At 37.5% G+C, this 21,454-nt stretch overlaps 1 protein-coding gene across 1 annotated transcript; it reads right to left on the bottom strand.

Annotated features, from left to right (window-relative positions):
• Positions 1-404: 404 nt before the first annotated feature.
• Positions 405-15,121, bottom strand: eftud2 (elongation factor Tu GTP binding domain containing 2). Its single transcript, XM_079885027.1, has 28 exons — positions 15,003-15,121; positions 13,741-13,853; positions 13,464-13,629; positions 13,302-13,380; positions 13,147-13,222; positions 12,977-13,042; positions 12,548-12,583; positions 12,358-12,448; positions 9,835-9,917; positions 9,468-9,634; positions 9,138-9,262; positions 8,986-9,049; positions 8,799-8,889; positions 8,542-8,677; positions 8,318-8,445; positions 7,092-7,285; positions 6,278-6,389; positions 6,046-6,186; positions 5,722-5,823; positions 5,543-5,625; positions 5,307-5,393; positions 4,331-4,457; positions 3,852-3,939; positions 3,056-3,174; positions 2,738-2,832; positions 2,420-2,573; positions 1,474-1,581; positions 405-1,372 (listed from the first exon to the last, which is right to left on the bottom strand). The coding sequence occupies exons 2-28, from the start codon at positions 13,840-13,842 to the stop codon at positions 1,277-1,279; spliced, it is 2,916 nt and encodes a 971-aa protein (XP_079741153.1). The 5' UTR covers positions 13,843-13,853; positions 15,003-15,121; the 3' UTR covers positions 405-1,276.
• Positions 15,122-21,454: the final 6,333 nt, after the last annotated feature.

Here is a 21,454-nt window from a genome sequence, read left to right as displayed (position 1 = left end):
TTCATTAACTTTTCAATTGAACTTTATATACTTTTTATTTTATTTTTATAGGGATAACGATAACACTTTATAAGGTTCATTCATTATGGTTAATGCAATAACTAACAATGAGCAATACATTTGTTACAGTATTTATTAATCTTAGTTAAGGTTAGTTATTAAAAATACAACTGTTAATTGTTAATTCATGTTGACTCAGGTCCATTAAATAATATTAATCGATACAAATTTTGATTTCAATAATGTACTAGTAAATGTTGAAATTAACACTAAGATTAATAAATGAAAGTATTTTTCATTGTTAGTTAATGTAAACTAATGCTAACAAATGAGACCTTATTATAGTGTAACCGGGATAGTACTAAAACATGTAAATTAAATCATTCACTCACTCTCATGTCATTCTGTATGATTTTCCTGTTTAAGCTTTATTCATAGCTTTATTAGTTTCTGGTTTAGGTTAGTTTAAATGCAGAACTGAACTGAGTTTCATTTAATATAAATGCAAATAACCAACTCTCACAACTCAGAGTAATCATGAAAAACAGAAAGACATCTGTGACATTCACTTAAATGTCAGACTTCGGTCTGTCGAATGGCCTTCACTCATGTCGACCTTCCTCAGTTCTGCTTCTGCATCTGGCAGTGTGACAGACACAAACCAATCTGTTTTTACACGTATGTATGCAGATGTACATCTCCTGCCCTTTGTATGTACTTCACTTTTATTCTGTATTCACTGAATGATCTCCAAGTATCTCCAGTGTTGAATATTCTCCTGCAAAGTTTGAGCATGCTTTCATACTGCATATCAAAACCACCTTTCCTTCACATCAAAGTGTCTGCAAGCCTTGAGAAGTACAATGGCTATCACCTTCATGGATATCATAAAGAATACATCCATAATGAACTCAAACACAGATCCACAGGCCAAATCCTTTTAATCACACTTACAAAAATTATGTAAGATTTTACAGAGATTTCAGACACATTCCAAAAAGACTTGCCTGTCCTCGCATCATCTTATACTACAAAAACACTTGTCAAATATAAAAATAAACAGGGCAAGACTGTAAGGATGCACATGGAGGTCACAGGTTAATTTAGGGGAGTCTGGGGTAACAGCAACAGAAATCAGTGTTGATGTTTCTAGCACTTTGCATATAAAAAAAACTGTTTTTATATTCCATCATACAGAACTGGATTGATTCGTAATAGGGGCAAGTCCGGTGAAGCTGAAGGGGAATGATGGGATAAGTTAAGTTCATTTGTCTCATCACATCGGGTAGTTGAGCACCACATCCTGTTTGGCCAGCTCCAACAACATAGGGTCATCGAAGAACTTGCTGATACTAACGTCCTCACTCAAACCCTGGAGGAAGAAGAGAGATGATGTTGATATATGATGATATATGATGCATATTCTAACTAAACAAGTTGATTGAAACTTCAGAGACGTCAAACATTTCTTACTTTGCGCCTGCGGGTTTTGATCATAAACTCTCTGGCTAGATGAGGGGCCGGCTGAGGCTCTAGAGGACGAATCACAATGCTCTTATCCAGAGGATCACCGGGAACAATCTAGAGTGAGGGGCAGAGACAATAATTACTCAGGACAGTCATGAAAATCTAATACCATGTGACAAACACACACACAGAAACAGTGTTAAAGGCAAAGGGAGTCTGAGATAAGCTGCTGCTGACTCGAACTTCTGCTACTCAACATCAAACACATCAGAGCACATCAACTCACACACACAGACCAGACCCACGCACACACAGGAGAATCCTATGCAAACATGTCCAAGTCACATTTTACCCCAAAATGAAAAGGAAAGAAATCGTATTTTGCGTAAAGAAAATTAAGACAATTTTTTAAATGACTACTTTTTGCATATTTTTCAAAAATTCTCATTACTATATTTTTTGTCATTTCCAATATTCTTAAAAGCGGTTCTAATTAAATTATCTCGGTTTAAAGTACTGTGATAAAACTTTTACATCAGCATACAAAAAAAAACTACCGTTTCTTAAATATTTCTACATTTCCTTCCAAATTTTCATTAAAGTAATGCATCAAAAAGTTTCTATTACTAATTTCAAATGGTAAATCTCATTAGGTTCTTGTAGTAAAAATACTGTAATACAATGTGTAATAAAAAAAAAACAGCAGCTGCTAAATAATTTAACAATAGTACAATGAATCTATTAGCGCAAAAAAACAAAAAATCATCATTTATCAAAGATCAATTTAAATTTATTTCTCATATTATAAAATTTAACCAGGATTTATTTTCATTGTTGGGTGAAATGGGTGTGTTTTTGACAGGATTTTTTTTACATACACACAATCCCTCTTGTACTCATTAAAACGCACGCAAAAGAGAGAGAGAAGGAAAAAACGTTGGTGCGATTGTACCTGCCAGTGGTGGAACACACTGAGCGCAAATGCTTGGCCCTGCGTGTGCGTGCGGAGATCGGTTTCAAAACCAAACGAGTCAATAGCTGGTATGAAAGCCTTGATGGTGTAGAGAGGAGAGCCAGGGATTGGGGCATCCTGCGTCACATGACCTCTACGGGACACAGAGACAAGAGATCAGTCAGAGGCTCATTCTAAAAGGAGACCGTCTTTATTAGAGACTTGCTGACTTTTGCTGCCTTGAGCAACAATCTGCTTAATGCGAGTGTGTGTTTACTGACAAGTCAGCAATGTCCTCATTCTGTGTGTGTATTTTACCTCCTGCGTGCCAGCACCGTGTACACGGCAGAAACGCAGTCAGCAGGAGCCTGAACCTCCACAAAGTAATAAGGCTCCATCAGCCTGGGCGTGGCCTGCAGAAAACAACCAATCACAAAGTAAGGGAAAAAAAGAGGGTGAGTGAGTGAGAAACCAATTACGATAATCAACTTAATCTACTGAACCGAGTTAATGGATCACGTAATTAAATGAAACATCCAATAAGACTAATGGAAACAATGATTAAGTAGAAAAGGAAACAGAGGAAGATGGGAAGAAAGAGAGGTGACTAAACAGACCTATTAAAGGATAGATTACCATGAGAAAGGCAGAGTAGACGACTCTGCGAGCTGTAGGGATGACCTGTCCTCCTCCTCTGTGCAGCGGTTCCTGTGCAATCACGGCATCTAGGATCTTAAACTTCACGTTGCGGATTGCTGAATGCAAGGATTGACAAAGAGACATATTTGTTATATATATATATATATATATATATATATATATGGATTGTCAAAGAGACATATTTGTTATAGACTATTATATATATATATATATATATATATATATGGATTGTCAAAGAGACATATTTGTTATAGACTATTATATATATATATATATATATATATATATATATATATATATATATATATATATATATATATGAATTAACATTCTGATAAGTCTGAATTCTGAATAACATTTTTTCCCCCTTCAAAAACACAATTTGACATGTGTAGCATTTTTTTTAAACATGCAGCAAACATTTTTAAAACACACTGAAAAAACACTTTAAATTACCTTTTAAACCGTATTAATCAGAAAAAAATTCTTACTGTCAGTTAAGTTAATTATGAGCATCCCTAGTTTTTACATTGGTGTTTTTAAAGATTAAGTTTAATCTAAACGTTAAAGCAAGGAAAATGATCATGCGCAATGTCCAGTACTGACCGATATAAGTGAAAAATCAACCATTAATGAAATATAGTAGATATGCATTTAAATATTCATTTGCCATTCAAGAGTATTTTATTGACAGCATGGTGTTTTTTTTTACGCCTATTTTGCCTTCAAAATCACAGAGAACTCTCATATAAAGTGTTTTACAATGTCTTACGTTCATCACATAAAGGACCCTCACGTGTGCCCCACTGGAAGCCCTGTACAATGCTGTCCTTCACTGAGCCGAGGAGAGCTTTATCTACCTACAACACGCACAGAAAAAGAGAACAGATCATTTAGAGTCATTCAACGGTCAACAACTTGCATGACCTCTCACAAAAATAGATAGATGGTGTCACATGCAATCACACACGACAATATGTTTCACACCCTCTGCTTGCCTGACAAAACAAACACCAGATAATAACACCAACACATCCATGCCAAAAGAATTCAACAGATATGCAAATTCAAATGGCCAAAGGCACTATTTCTAAGTATACGTCAATACAGTCGTCGTCGGCGATATGACGTTAAATCTATCCTAAATTTCATTAATTTGCAATCCAATTACAGTAGAATTGTATCATTGAGTCAATGAAAAATAAATGAACCTTGCCAAACACAATTAGTGTCAGCTGATGTGTAAATTACCTCAGAGGGCAAAGTATCATCTACTAATATGTTGGGACCAGTCGTGTCAGGTCCAAAAGCCCAAATGGAACGAGCTGCTAGCAAATCCCAGTCATACTTGGTCTGGAAAAACTCTCCCAACTTTTTCCTATAGGGAGAAAGAGGGGTATGTTTTAAGTTGGTTAACAGATTATAGGTGAAACAGCACCACATACACTACCATTCAAAAGTTTGGGATTGGTAATGTTTTTAACTAAATGTTTTTGAAAGAAGTCTCTTATGCTTACCAAGGCTGAATTTATTTGATCAAAAATACAGTATAAACAGTAATATTGTGAAACATTATTACAATTTTAAATACTTTAATATATTTTATGTTAAAAACAGTTGCTCAATATTTTTGTGGAAACTGTGATTTTTCAGGATTTTTTTATGAACAGAAAGTTCAGAAGAACAGCATTTGTCTGAAACCGAAATCTTACCGACCACAACATTTTGAATGGTAGTTAATTTTGGAATTTTAAATGGTTAGTTCACCCAAAAATTAACATTCTTTCATCATTTACTCAACATCATGTCATTTCAAACCTGTAAGCCTTTCGTTCATCTTCGAAACACAAATGAAGATCTTTTTGATGAAATCTTAGAGCTTTCTGTCCCTCCATTGATAGCTACACAACTGACACTTCAAAAAGGTTGATCGTAAAACTAATCCATATGATCCAGTTTAGTTCAAAATGTCTGAAGAGACACGACTGCTTTATACGATGAACAGACAGGAGGGTGAGTAATTAATGACAGAATTTTTTATTTTTGGGTGAACTAACCCTTTAACCCTTAAGGGCCTCACACCAGAGCAATACAAACATGATGTTTGCATGATAGGCAAATAAAAATGTTCACATTAAATTCCAACTTTTTTGTACTTGGCTAAGAGAGACACATTTGTGTTATATATAACCAATACGTTTTCTATAGTTCTGAGATGTTATTCTACCTGTTCCATGTGATCTGCACCACCTCGTTCTCAATGTCTTCGGCTAGACCCTTCTCCAACGGCTCGGCAATCATGGTGATCTTATTCCTGACAATCACACACACACACACAGAGAAACAAATGAGACAAACATATCTGAACCAATTTGTTATCCTGGCAAAACTTTTACAGGTCACATTTCAACAAAACTGGATTTCTAAAAGGTGGTGTTGAGATACAGAAAGTTTGTTCCTCACTTTTTATTGGGTGTTTCAGCAAAACACTTCAGGGAGGATGTCTCCACCACAGTCTCGCAGAAAGTCACCACAGGGTCAGCTACCTATTGAGAAGTCAAAGATAAATCACATGTAAATGAAGTGAAGAGGGCAAGAAGGGATGAGAGTAAAAGGAAGATTGTATGAGAGCAAAAAAGCACCTTGATATCAATCTCAGAGTACATCTTCCGCAGGTCGTGCATTACACAGTCCAGGTACAGCTCACCTGTGCCAAGAATCACGTGTTCACCTGACTCTTCCACCTGAACACACAAAGAAACCAGCACAGATTAATACGAAACAAGTCAGTAAAACGGTTGCAATACATCTCTGTACACTAAACAAAGAGCCGAAATGTTATCAAGTAACCCTGCTCATTGCCACTCAAGTATATGCGGCATCTAGTTTGTCTCAAGGTTTAACACATGAAAGAAACATGGCTTTAAAACAATATTGGTAGCGTGAGTTGTTCTAAAGTGTGTTACCTTTGTTGTAAGTGAAGGATAACTCTTGTTGACTTTTCTGAGTCCATCCAACATCTTGGGCAGTTCTGAGGGATTGACTGGTTCCACAGCTATTTTTATCACTGACGCAGTGTTAAACTTCAACGGCCTGAAGATCTGAGCCTATTCACAATGCAAAGCACATTCAACATCCAATCCCTCATAAATTATCACTGCTTAGATTCAAATAGATATCTCTCTCTCTCTCTCCCACCTCTTCATTTCCACGGGGCTCTGTGATTGTGGCCGTTTTAACGATAGGCTGGTCGCAGCCCTCGATCAGCACCCAGTTACCAGCAGGAACACGATTCACTTCAATCTGGTACCTTGCATAAACACATTAAACATAACATTTACAAACATTACTTTTGGTGTAGAATTTACTTTGAGTCAAGTCAACAATATTCCCAAACTTTGAAACAACATTCACAAAGGAACGGCAGATAACACAATGAATTAAATGTGAAAGACTGATAGTATTTTCTTGTAAAACAAGAAACAGTTACAGTAATCTTTGTTTTAATCAGAACTTCGTAATTTTTTTTTTTACAGTGTATATAACAGCGTTTCTCAACCGGGGGCCTCAAGATGACTTAAAATATTTAAAACAAGCCAAAACTAAAAATCAAGATATTTCCTAATTTAATTCACCTCTGTCAACAAAAACCTTGTCTTGAAAAACCTGAATATAAGGAGAAGCCTAATTTTTAAAGTGCGATTTCTAGACCTGGATATGTCATGTAAATTCATAAAATCATACAACCGCAAGGGCATTTTTAGAATGAATGTACATTTTTCTAGTTATGCCAAGCTCTAAAATAATTTATGGGGTAGAAATTGAGCGCAAATATTTTAAAAAAAATCCTTATCCTTAATACTTATCCAGTAAATAATTAACAACTGGAAAGGTCATAGAGCCTTCAAATATTGTTGTGGACATGGAGTCAAAAAGCATTGAGAATCACTGCTGTATAATGATGCGAGCAAAAAATGAGCTTATTATCAGAATGTCCGAGTGTGACAGTCACCTAGCGACAGAAATCCAAAGCCGTCCAATAGTGCAGATCTGTGAGTCCTCCTCATCCTCCAGGCTGTAGTTTTCTCCCAGAACCTTCACCGGCTGGCCCGCCTGCAGGGTTCCACTCAGGACTCGACCAAAGGCGTGGAACTGAACGCCGTCGTCTGTGCTGAACATCTTAGTGGTGTGGCACATCAGTGGACCCTTAGAGAGGAAAACAAGTTTGACTTAGTACTTAGTGATTTTTTTGTAGGCTTGCTTGAGGTGGATACATTTTTATTTTTTATTCAGTAAGATGATATATGCGTTAAGTACATTTACTGGATAAAATTCAAGAAACGGCCATCAAAAAAAGTCATGTGACTGAGTAATTGACTCAGAGAAGAAAATACAACATTTTGGACTGGTCATTCTGAAATGCTGGAGCCTTAGCTTGTCATCAAAATGATTGGTTACTCCAGAACTGCCTGACAAGCTGTCGCTCCTAGACATAAAGCATCAGCCACAGCGTTTTGTCTGTGTGCTCTAAACCACAAGCTATTTATTATTTATCTAATAGAAGATCTATAGTTGCTTCCCTAAAAGCAATGACTTCCATTTCCATTTATATTTTGTGCTAATTCATATTCACATACACTACCAATCAAAAGTTTGGGGGCAGTATGATTGTTACTTTTATTCAGCAAGGATGCAGTAAATTGTTAAAAATTAAAGTAAAGAAGTTTACAAAGTTACAAAAGATTTTCTATTTCTATTTCAAAATAAATTATGTTCTTTTGAACTTTCTATTCAAATAATCCTGAAAAAAAGGGGGGAACCAGCACAACTGTTCTCAACATTGATCATTTTAAGAAATGCTTTTTGAGCTTCAAACTGGTATATTATAATGATTTCTGAAGGATCATGTGACACTGATGAATGGAGTAATGATGCTGAAAATTCAGCTTTGACATCACAGGAATAAATTACACTTTAAAATATAAAAACAGAAAACATTTAAAAGTTTTAATAATATTTTGCAATATTATTGTTCTTCCTGTATTTCTGATCAAATAAATGCAGCCTTGTTGAGCATAAGAGGCTTCTTTAAAAAACATTACAAAAATCTTACAAGCCCAAACTTTTGAACAGTAGTATATAACGGGATGATTTTGTGGTCTTAAACACAAGGGATGGAAACTCTTACAAGTTCAACATCAAAACACTGATAACAACCTCTGTAGATCCCACACTTACATCAGGGTCACACTCAGACATTGTCTCTCCGAGGTCTGAATCCAGTCCCCCTGTGTAGCTGTGCTCTATCTTGGCTTTGGCTCCCCCCTGAGGAGAAGGTATGTGTTGCACACACATGTCCACAAAGCCTGTTGAATTTGCACACATTAATAGACCGAACACACCCCACATGGTCAAGTACTATAATTCAACGCAATAGCACAGCAGCACAAAATGACTCTCACCTGTAAACTCTCCAAAGAAGCGGTTACAGACGAGACGTAGCAGAGGTCTAATGTTGAGCTTTAACTCCTCTTTGGTCAGATGAATGCCAAGCTCATCCAAGACACGAGGGAGAGACGTATCCACATCCCCCACCACCTACAGACACAACACAGTTGCAGAGCCTGGATATGTGTGCGTGTTTGACTGCATCTGTCTGAATGTGTAGAAATATTGCCCAAGTTAAAGATGCATGAATAAATTTGAGTGTACATCTTACCTGAGAAAGAATCTTGTACAGCGGCTCCAGCACAAACTCAACAAAGCTGCGCTGAGAGTTGCTGTTGGGGGCTTTCTTTGTGAATTTCCTCCTGATAGGCATAGAACACAACCAGTTAAAAAAAAAAAAAAAGAAAGACAAAAAAAAAAAAATGCTGCCATTACTCAAAATGTCTTTTTTGTCTCACGTTTTAGGGTTGAAGTAAATGTCTCCCCACAGCCTTTTAGAAAACTCCATGTAATTGATATCACCTGTAAAACAAAAGAGTAAAAAAAAGTTTATGTTTTCAGACAAAATCATTAAGTATGCATTTGAACTATAAGTTTCTGTATGTCTCACCGTAGGTGTCTGAATAGATTTTGGCGAAGGAGCCAAGAGTGAAGCAGATGCTGTATTGCGAGGAAGCGAAACACACGTTTCCCAACAGGGGAGACACAATCACCGATTCATCTGTGGAGTATGTGCTGCCAAAGAGAGAAACAGAGATATAATCTCTAGTATTTCAGACAAAACTGCTCGCTAAAAAAATTCAACTCATGAGGCTCAACAGCTATAAGCTAAAATATGAGCAGATGAAATACAAATAGTTCTAGGCTTCTAGCTCTAGGATTGGTCTCAAACAGCATGTCTTATCTACAATTTTTTTTTCTTTTAAGTATTGTAGAGTACCTCAGCAAGCCGTTGACCTCATCCACAATGTGGCGAAGTTTGTAGTAGGCATCAGTAGGGGGCAGCTTGAGCTCCACGATCAGACGATCTACTTTATTAATACAGATAGTGATGGCCAACCTCTCCTGCACTGCGTGCTTGATCAGTCGCTCAGTGTTCAGCATCACCTGAACACATGCAAACAGACTGTTAAAAACACACTAAAAAGTTTATACTTTTTATAACAGCTAGTTTCATTTGAAAAATACAATATAATATTAAGCCTAGAAAATGATTTATTTCTTGAATTTCAATAACAAAGACAAACTAATGACAGTCTTGAAGTGAAAATCTTGACATCAGCAGTAAACCATGTATGTGAACTCACCCCCTCGGCAGCATCGATAAAAAGCACAATGCCGTCGGACAGTCTGACTGCAGATGTCACTTCATCAGAGAAATTCACATGACCTGAAGAGGCGTATAAGATATAAGTCACTTGCTTTTGCACAGTAGTGTGCAAATATATTGTGTACTTAAAGGAGAAGTTCACTTTTAAAATGAAAATTCTGTCATCATATACTCACCCTCATGTTGTTTCAAAGCTGTATGAATTTCTTTCTTCTGCTGAACAGAAAGGAAGATATTTATAAGAATATCAGTAACCAGACAGTTTTTGGGTCCCATTGACTTTCATAGTATATTTTTTTCCTACTACGGAAGTCAATGGGACCCAAAATCTGTCTGGTTACTGACATTCTTCTAAATATCTTCCTTTCTGTTCAGCAGAAGAAAGAAATTCATACAGGTTTGAAACAACATGAGGGTGAGTATATGATGACAGAATTTTCATTTTAAAAGTGAACTTCTCCTTTAAGTGTACTAAGTGGAATTTTAAACAGATAAGCAGTGGCGTAAAGAGATAATGTAATTAGTTACTGTACTTTACGGTACATTGAGTATCAAAGACATTAACAACTTTTACTCTTTACTCCAATACATTTGTAATGAGTAATGCAACTACTCATTACATTTTGCAAGGCACCTAACTTTTTCTGCAGCACTTTGTTACAAAAGAAGCGATACCGCCATCTACAAAGCAATGAAGGTACTATATCTTGTGCATTTCAAGTCTACTTTACACGAATGTGAGCACATTAGCAGGTAATTGTGTATCGCAGTTTTTCATATATGAGATGAGGATGTGGCTGTAGCCAGTGATGAGGCTAAAACCAGCACGTCCAGCTATTGCTTGTTTTTCAATGGCATGTCTCTTAAGGCGGGCATACACGGTGTGATTTCTGTGCAATTTCAGCAAGGTTACCAACTCACAATTTAGTAGATCTCATGGGATGTAAAGCCAAAGCTCAAGATTTATGTGCTCACACTAAACGGTCCGATCGTCGAGCTGCGAGTTGTCTGGTCACACTATACGTGTGAAATATGCATGATAACCCCCCGTGCCGGGTAGCGCAGACAGACCATAGGCCTATATGTATAGATATGTATCCAGAGATATAGTCAAAAGCATTAGCTATCGATATAAAGAGGATATAGCATTTTCAATTTATGTAGGCCTATTTAATTATAAATATTATAATTAGAGTATAGGCCTACATTTATTATTAAATTGATATTACAATTAATTTGTCGCGCATCACATCATAAATGACGCGCAGTAAAAAAAGATCAGACAGATTAGCTTACTCCTCATTGAAAATGATTTAAAAACATTTAGGTCTATTATACAATGAATTAGAGGCCTATAATTAAAATTATTAACAGTATATTATATGTCCAAACACTGCAATATTCAGTCATCAATGAAAATTAAGAGCAGCTTTATTTCAAAAACAACTTAACACGAAATACTTCTCTTCTGATTTTTTCACTATGTATATGGGCCACAAGAGAAATGTTATTAAGATAGGCCTAGTAATATAATGTTATCAGCATTTTGATCTAGGATTTATATCTTGTTGTCTCTGAGAGAAATTATTTTATTTTCTGTAGTGAATAATTGACTGGGGTTTGAGATTTCTTCACCTGCATAACTTTCGCGTAAAGTTTGCACATTGCTTGTGTGATATGCGCTGACTCGCCTTCATGGTTTAAAATGGAAAAAATTCCAATATTGCGATGTGACACTTTTTTTTTATCACCAATTGCCAAATGATGGACAAACGGTTCAGATTTCCTGTGATAATAAAATTAAGTAAATATTAAATAAATTAGTAAATAAAGTGAAAGTGAAACAAGTAAATTAATGATCATGTAAATCATTAATCATGTCAAGGCGCCGGTGTATGTGTCCACGCAGGTGGCTAGGAAGACGTGGGTAATATGGTTTATCCATTTTGCAACACGAACTGAAGGTAAGCAACAGTTTGCTAAATTGCAGCTAGTTTGATAGCTACAGAACTTAAAGGTCTCCCTCTTTTCACTTTCTTTCTTGCAGAATTAAAGATGAAATGATTTAATTTCTATTGTTGCGCAGGCGCAGTGAGGGAAAAACACAGAGTTTAGGGCAATCGGTTTGTAGCTCTGCTTCAACTGTGCGATACCCTCAAGAGGGGCGACCAAAATTTCTGGCATGCCAGAAATTCATCAGACCATCCGATTGCCGAAGTTCAGCTCAAAATCGGACGAAAATCGTACAGTGTATGCCAAGCCTTAGGTGTTGACTAGTGCATCTTTAAGCCTACATTCAGTACAAGTAAAATACTTAAGTATTGTAAAATCAGATACTCAAATACTTTTACTAGTAGTATTGGTGATTTGTAGCTTGTAATGTAGTCATTTTCGCTGTGAGGTATCTCTACTTTTAATTAAGTATGGTTTTCGGGTACTCTTTACACCTCTGTGGATGTTAGCTACTTCACAGGGAAGAGGGAGAGAGGGCAGGAAGTACCTGGCGTGTCCATGATGTTGAAGAGGTAGGATTTGCCCCGTGAGTCAGGTAGAACCATGGTTACAGGAGCACTCTTGATGCCAACTCCCCTCTATGAGGAAACACAAAAAGATGATTTAATGAAACTATGAATACCATGAGAACACAAGATAAATGCTTGCTTGTAATCTTATTACAAGTCATTTCTTACCTCTTGCTCTGTGAAGAGGATATCTGTGTATCGTAGCTGCAAAAAATAAAAGATAAATATTTCAGTATATCCTTTGCATGACTGTAGTGCTAAACAAATATGGCATGCCATCTTAAAAACAGGACGCCTCTGTCTGCATGTGCAAAGAAACATTGGTAACACTTTACAATAAGGTTCATTAGTTAACTACATTAGTTAGCATTTAATAATCTTTGTTAATGTTAATTTCAATATTAAAATCTTGTTAACATTAGTAAATGCACCGTGAACTAACATGAACAGCTGTATTTTTTATTAACTAACGTTAACAAAGATTAACAAACGTATTGCTCATGGTTAGTTCATGTTAGTTAATACATTAACTAATGTTAACTAATGAACATTGTAAAGTGTTACCAAAACATTTATATTCATTATCTATATACTTACATCAGAGTCATCTCTCTTGCGGATTTCAGGATGAGTCTGTTCAATGAGGCAGTCCACAAAGCATGTCTGGGATGAGGAGATAAATGCATTTTGAAAAAAATGAACGAAATCATCATAATGAACATTAGATCTGTCACTTTTGTCTAATAAGCATGATAATTGTCTTTTACCTTGCCATGGTGTAAGTGTCCACACAAAGTGACATTTCGAATCAGTTCTGAGCTGTCCATTAAATCAGCAAGGAACCTGCGGACAGACACGCATGTAAGAATATGCAATTCAAACATATGGGGGAGAGAGAGAATCAACACAATACTGAACTCACTCCATGTCATAGACTGTGGCTGGAAGCTCCTGCTCCATCAGAGTAAACTGCTTCAACTTTACAGGTTTTATGATGGGCTCTGAGGAGAAAATCAAATCAGAGAAATTGGATTTTGCACTGGGTGTGCATGTAGTGCATAAACTCCATCAGCATGCCTGTTACCTGTCAATGGTTGTGTATCTTCTTCTTGGACGATGGTCTCCACCTCAGGACCATAAACCTCCTCAGCTGTGGGATAATACTTTTTATCCTCATGCAAAACCACCTCCATACCACCACCCTCCTCATCAACCTCAGCCTGGTCTTCATCATCATCCTCCTCATCTGCCTGTAATAAGAAAAACGATTCTTATATCCCACCATACACTGTCTTGCAACTAACACATAAAACATCATTTTTGGCAGTTGTTTTTGTGGATTTTAAGTAGTTTAGACACACCTCATCAGCCTCCCGGTCCTCTGCATCTAGTTCCTCATCTTCATCAGAGTCCAGCTCCGGTCCTATATAGTTTCCGAACTCATCATAAAGATCCGTCTCCATGCTGACGAGCGCTGATGGGACATAACAGATTGGAATGGCATTTTCCAACCACCCGTACTACAGTTGTGCAGAGAACTATTCAGCATGCATGGGAACTCAATACTGCTCATGAAAAATGTACACAGCTGTAATCTAGGAAACCTGTGGCTACTTTCAAGATGCATAAATATAAAAGCAAAACAATTTTATTTCTATAATTCTATTTTATGTTGTTTCATAGGCTTGAAGTTACTCCTTTACAAATATTTTCCCTGTTTTTGGTGTCTTGTCCTTGACTAGAGCTGACAAACAACATTCAAAGTAGTCTCATGCTAACTTATTCATGCTAAATTAAAGTAAAACTATTGTGTAGGCACTATATAACAGGATCTAAACAGTGTGAAGGATTGTTTTACACACCATTGTAAACTTATCCGAAAGTTTCATAATCACAACACACTCCGAGGTAATTCCCACACACACATCTTAACTATACCACATGTGTGAAAGTATACCCCGATGTACAAATAATAAAACAATGATCAACTAAACAATTACACTTGCAACAATTATATTTGCAGAATTCACATACTTTCTGCTGAAAATGAGCCAAAAATTCAAAATGATAACCGTAATTAGGGATAGCAAAGATCAATTTCCTAAAGCACAAACATAAAATAACATTTGAATGGTTTATGAACTTATGGTTAAACTAACTAACGTAAACTTATGGTTTTTCATAATGTGATTTTTGGTGAATTGTATTAAAACCATTAACGGTTTTCTTACAGGCATCATAATAATTATTAATTAGAATAATAATTAGTAATAATTTTCACAAAAATGTATTGTCCCTGTTGTTAAATTCATAGATAATCACAAGTGAGATTTCAATGGGATTTTGAACACTGAACTAGGAAATGTCCCCGGTTTCCATTAGAGAAATCTGGTCATATTAGTGTATATTAAACATGCATTATGCATGTGTAAGACAATAAAACAATTTAGTAATTTACTGACAGTCACAGTATATCAAAAAGTTGAGAACAGACTTAAAAGAAGCTGTTAACGCAATTGAACGCGCAACAACCCTAAGACAACAAATGAAGGGATTGCTCATTTAATTAATATTTCATTTCTGTCTATCGCATGTAAATGCACAATGTATAATAGTGTTTTACCTGTATACGAGTCTTTATGCCTGTGGTGATTTTATTGTTGTTTCAAAGAAATCCTCGTACTGTTTCCAAACCATGCACCGCGAGGTCCTCACACAGTCCAACGTACGTCGTACGTTGGTGACGTCATCAACAGTCGCCATACACATTGCCCGTTTGAAAAACACGGCTTGCGTCGCACAAGTTAGTATTCTGAACCATTTATTTTATCATTAAATTCACTCTTTTTACATGTTGAAATCCTGGGTTGAAATACAGAAATTAATTAGAATATTCAGCGTTCAATACCCACCTTAATTTTGAGCAAAAAAAAAAATAATGAACTAATTTAATTTACATCATAATTTTGATTAAATTTCGTTTGTATATTTGCAAATTAACTAATACAAATCCCAACTTAAGTTATTGTATTAGAGACGTTTTTTAAAAAAAATTTCAACAGTATTTTAACAGTAAAGACAACTAAATAGCCTATTTGTCTTTAAAAAAAACAAAACAAAGAACAAAAACAGCAAAAACAAATAAACAAAAACCCTTCATAATTATCTTCGCAATTAAGACAATATCCCCTCAAGACTATCCAACATGTCAAATAATAAAATGTAGCCTACTGACAGAAGATGGCACCATATCACAGGTACGCATCTGTGAACAGAATTTCTTAGGTCTTTTATGGGTTTCACTCATTGGGTATCTCTGATATTTTCAGTCCCACATACTTTACGATGTCAAGTAGACAAAGTATTAACAAAGTTCTATTTGCTAATGCAGGGATCTCAAATGACACTTCAACATTGGCAGGACTGCAGAGGTCTGTGACTTTCCAATTGTAAAAAAAAAACACACAAAAAATACACCAGACCAGATACAGGTAAACATTAATGTCCAATTTAATACAACTGAAATACACAATAGTGTCATAATCACACTGCTAACACTTTATATTCAAAGGTCTGACAAGACGATGGGGAAGTACACACACACACACACACACACACACACACACACATGCCTGTGCTTTTGGAATGGTTGCCTCAAAAGCTCTTTGAGGAGAAGAGAATTTTATTGATCTGTCCAATCATAATATCAACAGTCATGATAATCTTTCCTTGAAAGAAAATTTAATGTGATCTTTCATGTGTGCAAGAGAAAAAACCAAAGAGAACATGGCGGAAGAAAGAAAAACAAAAGGGAAGTCAAACATGATCCTGCAAAGCAAACAATTAAACAATTGCCGAGAAGAACTTTATATCAATAGAGTTTAATTTATTTAGTTAATAAAATGAAGAAGAAGAGGAATGAGATGAGGATAATCAGAGAAAAAGACATTAACATATAAACATATCAAAATTGAAAAAGGTTATTTAAGATTGTAATAATTGTATTTTGCATCAAATAAATGAGAGAGAGAGAGAGAGAGAGAGAGAGAGAGAGAGAGAGAGGAGAGAGAGAGAGAGAGAGAAGCCTACACAGAAATGAGTTCTGCTCGTGTTTCATGAATGAGGCCCAACGTGTTTCTAATGATAGCAGTTGGTCTCGTCTCAGTGAGGTATAAAATACCTTACGGTCCATGTTGTTGTTTTCTATGAGATCAAACTGAACATCATCTCATCCAACTTGTTGCCTCACTTACAAAAAGCCACAAAGAAAAAAGGAATTAACTGAACATACTTCTGTAGTGTCTTTATGAATCAGCATGTGCAGCAACTAATGCATCTAACAGACCTTGTAATAATGTGTAGTCATCAACATTACGCGACACAACATGTTAAATATGCATAAATGTTTTTACACTAGTCATCGCTATTCTCAGAATATTCAACATTGAGCTCATTTTTTTGTAAATCTGGAGTGCTGTCAGTACAGAGAACAACAACAAAAATCGGTGTTGCCTACACCTTGTTATCCTCTTTTTAAAATCTGCACCCTGTTGACTTCAATGGGGCAAGTTTTAAACCTGCTTTTTGCCTCTTAACATCCTTGATGTGTCATTACAAGTGCCCAGCCATGTGAGTGATTCCTTTAGAGTTAACATGGGTGAATCTGACTGCAGTAGATGTGAAAGATATTAATAAAAGTGATGTTAATTCAGCCAGCGCACATACCTGTATTTTCTTCCTGTTTTCGGTCGAAGTCCATAGTAGTCGATTGTCGAGTTCACGCGCATAGGTTTAGTTACCTATGATCACGCGCGTGAACTGGACAATGACCGAAAACAGGAAGTAAATACAGGTATGTGCGCTGGCTGAATTAACATTAATAGCACTTTTGGGAGTAGTTCGACTCGGCGCAGTAAAAAGTCACGTTGGTTCTACTTCTAATGACAGAAGTGAGAGGGAGAGGATTTTTCAGGCGTGACTTTTTACTGCGCCGAGTCGAAGTGCTCCCAAAAGTGCTATTCCGCCATACATTATAGTTATCCTTTTTAACCCGCTTAGAAAAGCGCCACGTTTTATTTTGTGTCACCATACTTGGTCGTATAACTACTTGTGTAACTGTATTTAAATAGGGAAAACGTGGAGGTGTTTGGTCGCTTCTAACTTCATCTCTGTTTGGATCCTAATGAATGAACTGGGCTAAGCTAAGTGCTATCAAAGTGTCGCCGCGCGCCAGAGCGATTGAGTGCACACACTGAGACATGTATATATCTACTAATAACATAGTTTAATACGAAATACGGTGGAGTATCCCTTTAAAAACAACTGCACATCAAAAGTGTATTTAATAAAGCTATTGTTATGTGATGACATCATATATGCAATATAATATTGTGTCTACGTGATTGCATGTAAATCCTCATATTATCACAAATAGATCCCTAGTTGAAATAAATCATTCTGAGGGCACGGGTGAAATAACAGATGATGTTTTCCACCATCCCGATCTGTTCGTGCAGAGGTGCTGGAACGGGACGGTACAGGAACGTGTGTAAGAAAGGGAGCTTCCCTGTTTGTTTGCTGCAGGGCTTATGTGTACCATCTAAAATCTATCTGAGGAAATGGCGAGGAGACCTCAAGACCTCTTGGGTGTGAGAGATCTGTTTTCCAGGGGCTTGATGCCAAATGTCACAAACTCAAACAGGACGCTGCCAAATGCACACACCATGTACCATGAGTGTAAATACTCTGGCATAAAGAAGAAAATGTTTTGCACTGTAGAAATACTGTAGCGGACAAACGGGGTTACCATAGATCAACTTGTAGAGCATGGTGCTCCAACAGCATGGTTCAATTCCCATGAAACATGCAAAGTATCTTGCATGTACTCTTGAATGCTCTTTCCTTCTGAGTAGAATGCTTGTATTTTGTTCCATAATTCTCTTTTTGTGATTGCATGTGCATGGTGTGTGAGTGTATTCTCTAAGGTGCTGCTCCACTAACTCTCTCATTACTCATTTTGATCAGCACACCTGGGCAGCGGTGAAAATAAATGACACACTTTCCCCCATGTACAATCCCTCTCTTCTTTTCTGTATCAAATAATGTCTGTTCCATTACAGCCGCATGTTCATTTTCTGTTGCTTCTGTCTGTGTTGTTGATACAGTCTCATCTCTAACATTATGCATATAGGCTATAATTAGGTCTCACTACATCTGCTGTATCCTGATTGATTACTTGTGTCTGTGCTGTATCTTGACTCTACTCCATTACTGGACACGCACACACCTGTTAATCAGCAGTTGGTCCTTGTGATGTAGTTGATGAGACTCTTGATTGTCTACAGTGAAAATAGCAGAAGAGCTCATCAACCCCATTTACATAATGGAAACACAACAAGAGGCTCAATTAATGCTCGTAATTAAAATCTTTTGTGAAACTGAGGTGTTACGTAAAGCTATTTTGTGTATCTTGATATTTTAGCTTTTTTTCTTTGTAACTAGCACACAAATTACTAAATATTACTATACAGGCCTATATAGTACATAGGCTATTAGAATACATATTAATTCACATTTTAGAATTCAGCATATTATAATTATTTCTGAAGTGACCCTGCAGAATGGATTAATGATGCTGAAAATTCAGCTTTGCCATTACAGGAATAAAATTACATTTTAAAATATATTAAAATGATTAAACATCGCAATAATATTTCACAATAAATGTAGCCTTGGTGAGCCCAAACTTTTGAACACCAGTGTATACATGTATTAAAACAGTAGCAATAAAACAATGACCTTCACTTTTAGTAGAGAAAAAGAGACAGAAACAAATACAGTTAGATACTTTGTTGCACTTTATGTTTATGTTGCACATTTTTGGTTGTTATTCCTGCAGGTGAATTTTTTTTACTTCTGATTAAGCAGGATGAATGCAGGTCTGTCAGAAAGATGGAGAGAAAGATGCATGGCAAACAAGGTGAGAAACTAGTTTATAAGAAGGTAGAGAAACAGCACAGCACATTTGGGGTCACACACTTCTCTACTCTAAGTAGATCATGCTCAGTGTGCCACTGTGTGTGTGAGCATGTGTGTGTGTGTGTGTGATATTTATCAAACTCACATTGTATAAATGGGTCTGTGTGCTCTTTAAATTTGGTATCATCCCCTGTGTGATGCATGCCTACTGTACACCATTTATCTTTAAAAAGAAACGTGTGAGAACTTTTCAAACAGGGTTGCAGTGATTAAACACACAGCAAACAAAAATTAGCCTAAGTGGCAACACATAAGAGAGCCTGTGGCCTAAATACCAAACATGACATTTTTTGTCCTATGTGAATTTGTATTGATGCATGTGGGAATCAAATGGAAAAATCAACATGTCTGTATCACTCTTAAAAACTAAAGTTTCCAAAATTTTGTTTTTGCAGTGATGTCATAGAATAACCATTTTTGGTTCCCAAAAGAATCTTTCAGTGAAAAGTTCTTAAAATAACCATTTTTTCTTGAAGAACCTTTTAATAACCTAAAGAACCCTTTTCTACAATAAAGAACCTCCCCCATCTGTCAGTCACTACAACGTTATGTTGGTCAAATATGGTCAAAGTTGGAAGCCCCAATTACCTTTGAGTTTTATAACAATGGCTAATGGAATTGGTGAGTGGAATTTGCATGCTGAGCCACTCCCCTGTACATACAGGTATATAAGTTGGCAGCAGGCATCCACTCATTCAGATTTTTGCTTCAGAGCTGAGTGGTTGCACACAGCAATCACTCTTTCCAATCACCTACTAAAAGAGTTGAAGAATGGATCTCTCATGGATGGAAGATCTAAGGCGAATTCAGCGGTGTTTCACCAGCGGATAAGTGCAGCGATTCCCACTGGGCGCTTCAGTATAAAAGAGAATTTCCCTAAAAGAGCAAAACGGACGTCGAGCATCTTTTTAAAGTGTGTTTCTGGATGCCTTTGTTTCCTGTCTTCATCTGACGGCCGCCATTGCTGTCTCACATGCGGCGTTCGTGGATGGTTCATGTCCTCACTGCGAGAACATGACCATGTCGACACTGCAGTCGTGACTCGCCTTTCTTGTGAAGGCTAGAGTCCCGTTTGATGTTACCCAGCCCGCTGCCTCTGCACAAAGCAGAGCCATATGGTTAACACTCTGGGAGACCTGAGGGTTACAGTGGGAGCGTTTCAGTGGGCACCTCCTCTGTGGTGTCGTGTGCTCTTGAGCTGCCGGATGGTGTGGGTCCTTCTCATGGGTGACCCAGCGTGTCCTTCTGAACTCCTGGATTAGATGTCGATAGCTGCATCGGAGAGAGTGGGCTATTGTCCTCTGGAGAGGAAGATGAGGCTGAGCTTCCCCTTTCGGGCGTGGTCACTCATGCCAGATTCATGAGTCGGATTCAGAATTGACGGCCATGCTTGTCTGGGCCACTGTGGGCATCCATTCTGCCCCAGTGCCTTTCTTCTCAGAAGTGCATGAGGAGGTTCAGAAGTCATGGAAGGCACCTTTTACTGACTAAAGCCTCTTCGCAGCCTCCTCCAATCTCACTACCCTTGATGGTGGGGCCGCCAGGGGGCTCGTGAAGATTCCCCAGGTGGAGCATGCAATTGCAGTGCCCACAAAGTGCCGCCACCTAGCGGAAGCGTACACATATCCCGTCCAAGGCCTGTAAGACGACGGCAGCTGCCTCCGCCTTGCATGTGATGCATGCCATCCTGCAAGTACACCAGGCCAAAGCACTGAAAAGAACTGCACAAGGTTAGTTCTGAGCCGGGGTTGATGCCTCAGCCAGACGATGTCCATCTTGGAGGCCCAGGAACTCCATCTCTGTCTAAACCTTGCTGAGACGTGGAATGTCGACAAAGTACACTTTCTCGACACCCCCATCTTGCAAGGTGGCCTCTTCAGTTCTCTGAAGTCCAGAAGCAGACGGAGGCCATTAAGCACATCCTGCCCCGGTGAGATACCTCCACCACCAGGCAACAACTCGGCTGCAAACTCGAGCTCCCCACAGGAAGGCGACGCAACCCGTCCCTCAGGCTGCCACTAAACCCTCCAAACGCCC

Source organism: Squalius cephalus (assembly GCF_949319135.1).
Source record: "Squalius cephalus genome assembly, chromosome: 1".
Classification (NCBI taxonomy): Eukaryota; Metazoa; Chordata; class Actinopteri; order Cypriniformes; family Leuciscidae; genus Squalius; species Squalius cephalus.
Note: the sequence above shows the minus strand (reverse complement) of the source record. Positions and strands in the feature narration are given on the sequence as shown.

Coding starts and splice junctions, on each gene's coding strand:
- eftud2 (XM_079885027.1), bottom strand. CDS start 13,842: ATGGAGACGGATCTTTATGATGAGTTCGGAAACTATATAGGACCGGAG. Junction 3,940..4,330: donor ATGATACTTTGCCCTCTGAG/GTAATTTACACA, acceptor TGCGTGTTGTAG/GTAGATAAAGCTCTCCTCGG. Junction 3,175..3,851: donor GGGTCCTTTATGTGATGAAC/GTAAGACATTGT, acceptor CCTTGCATTCAG/CAATCCGCAACGTGAAGTTT.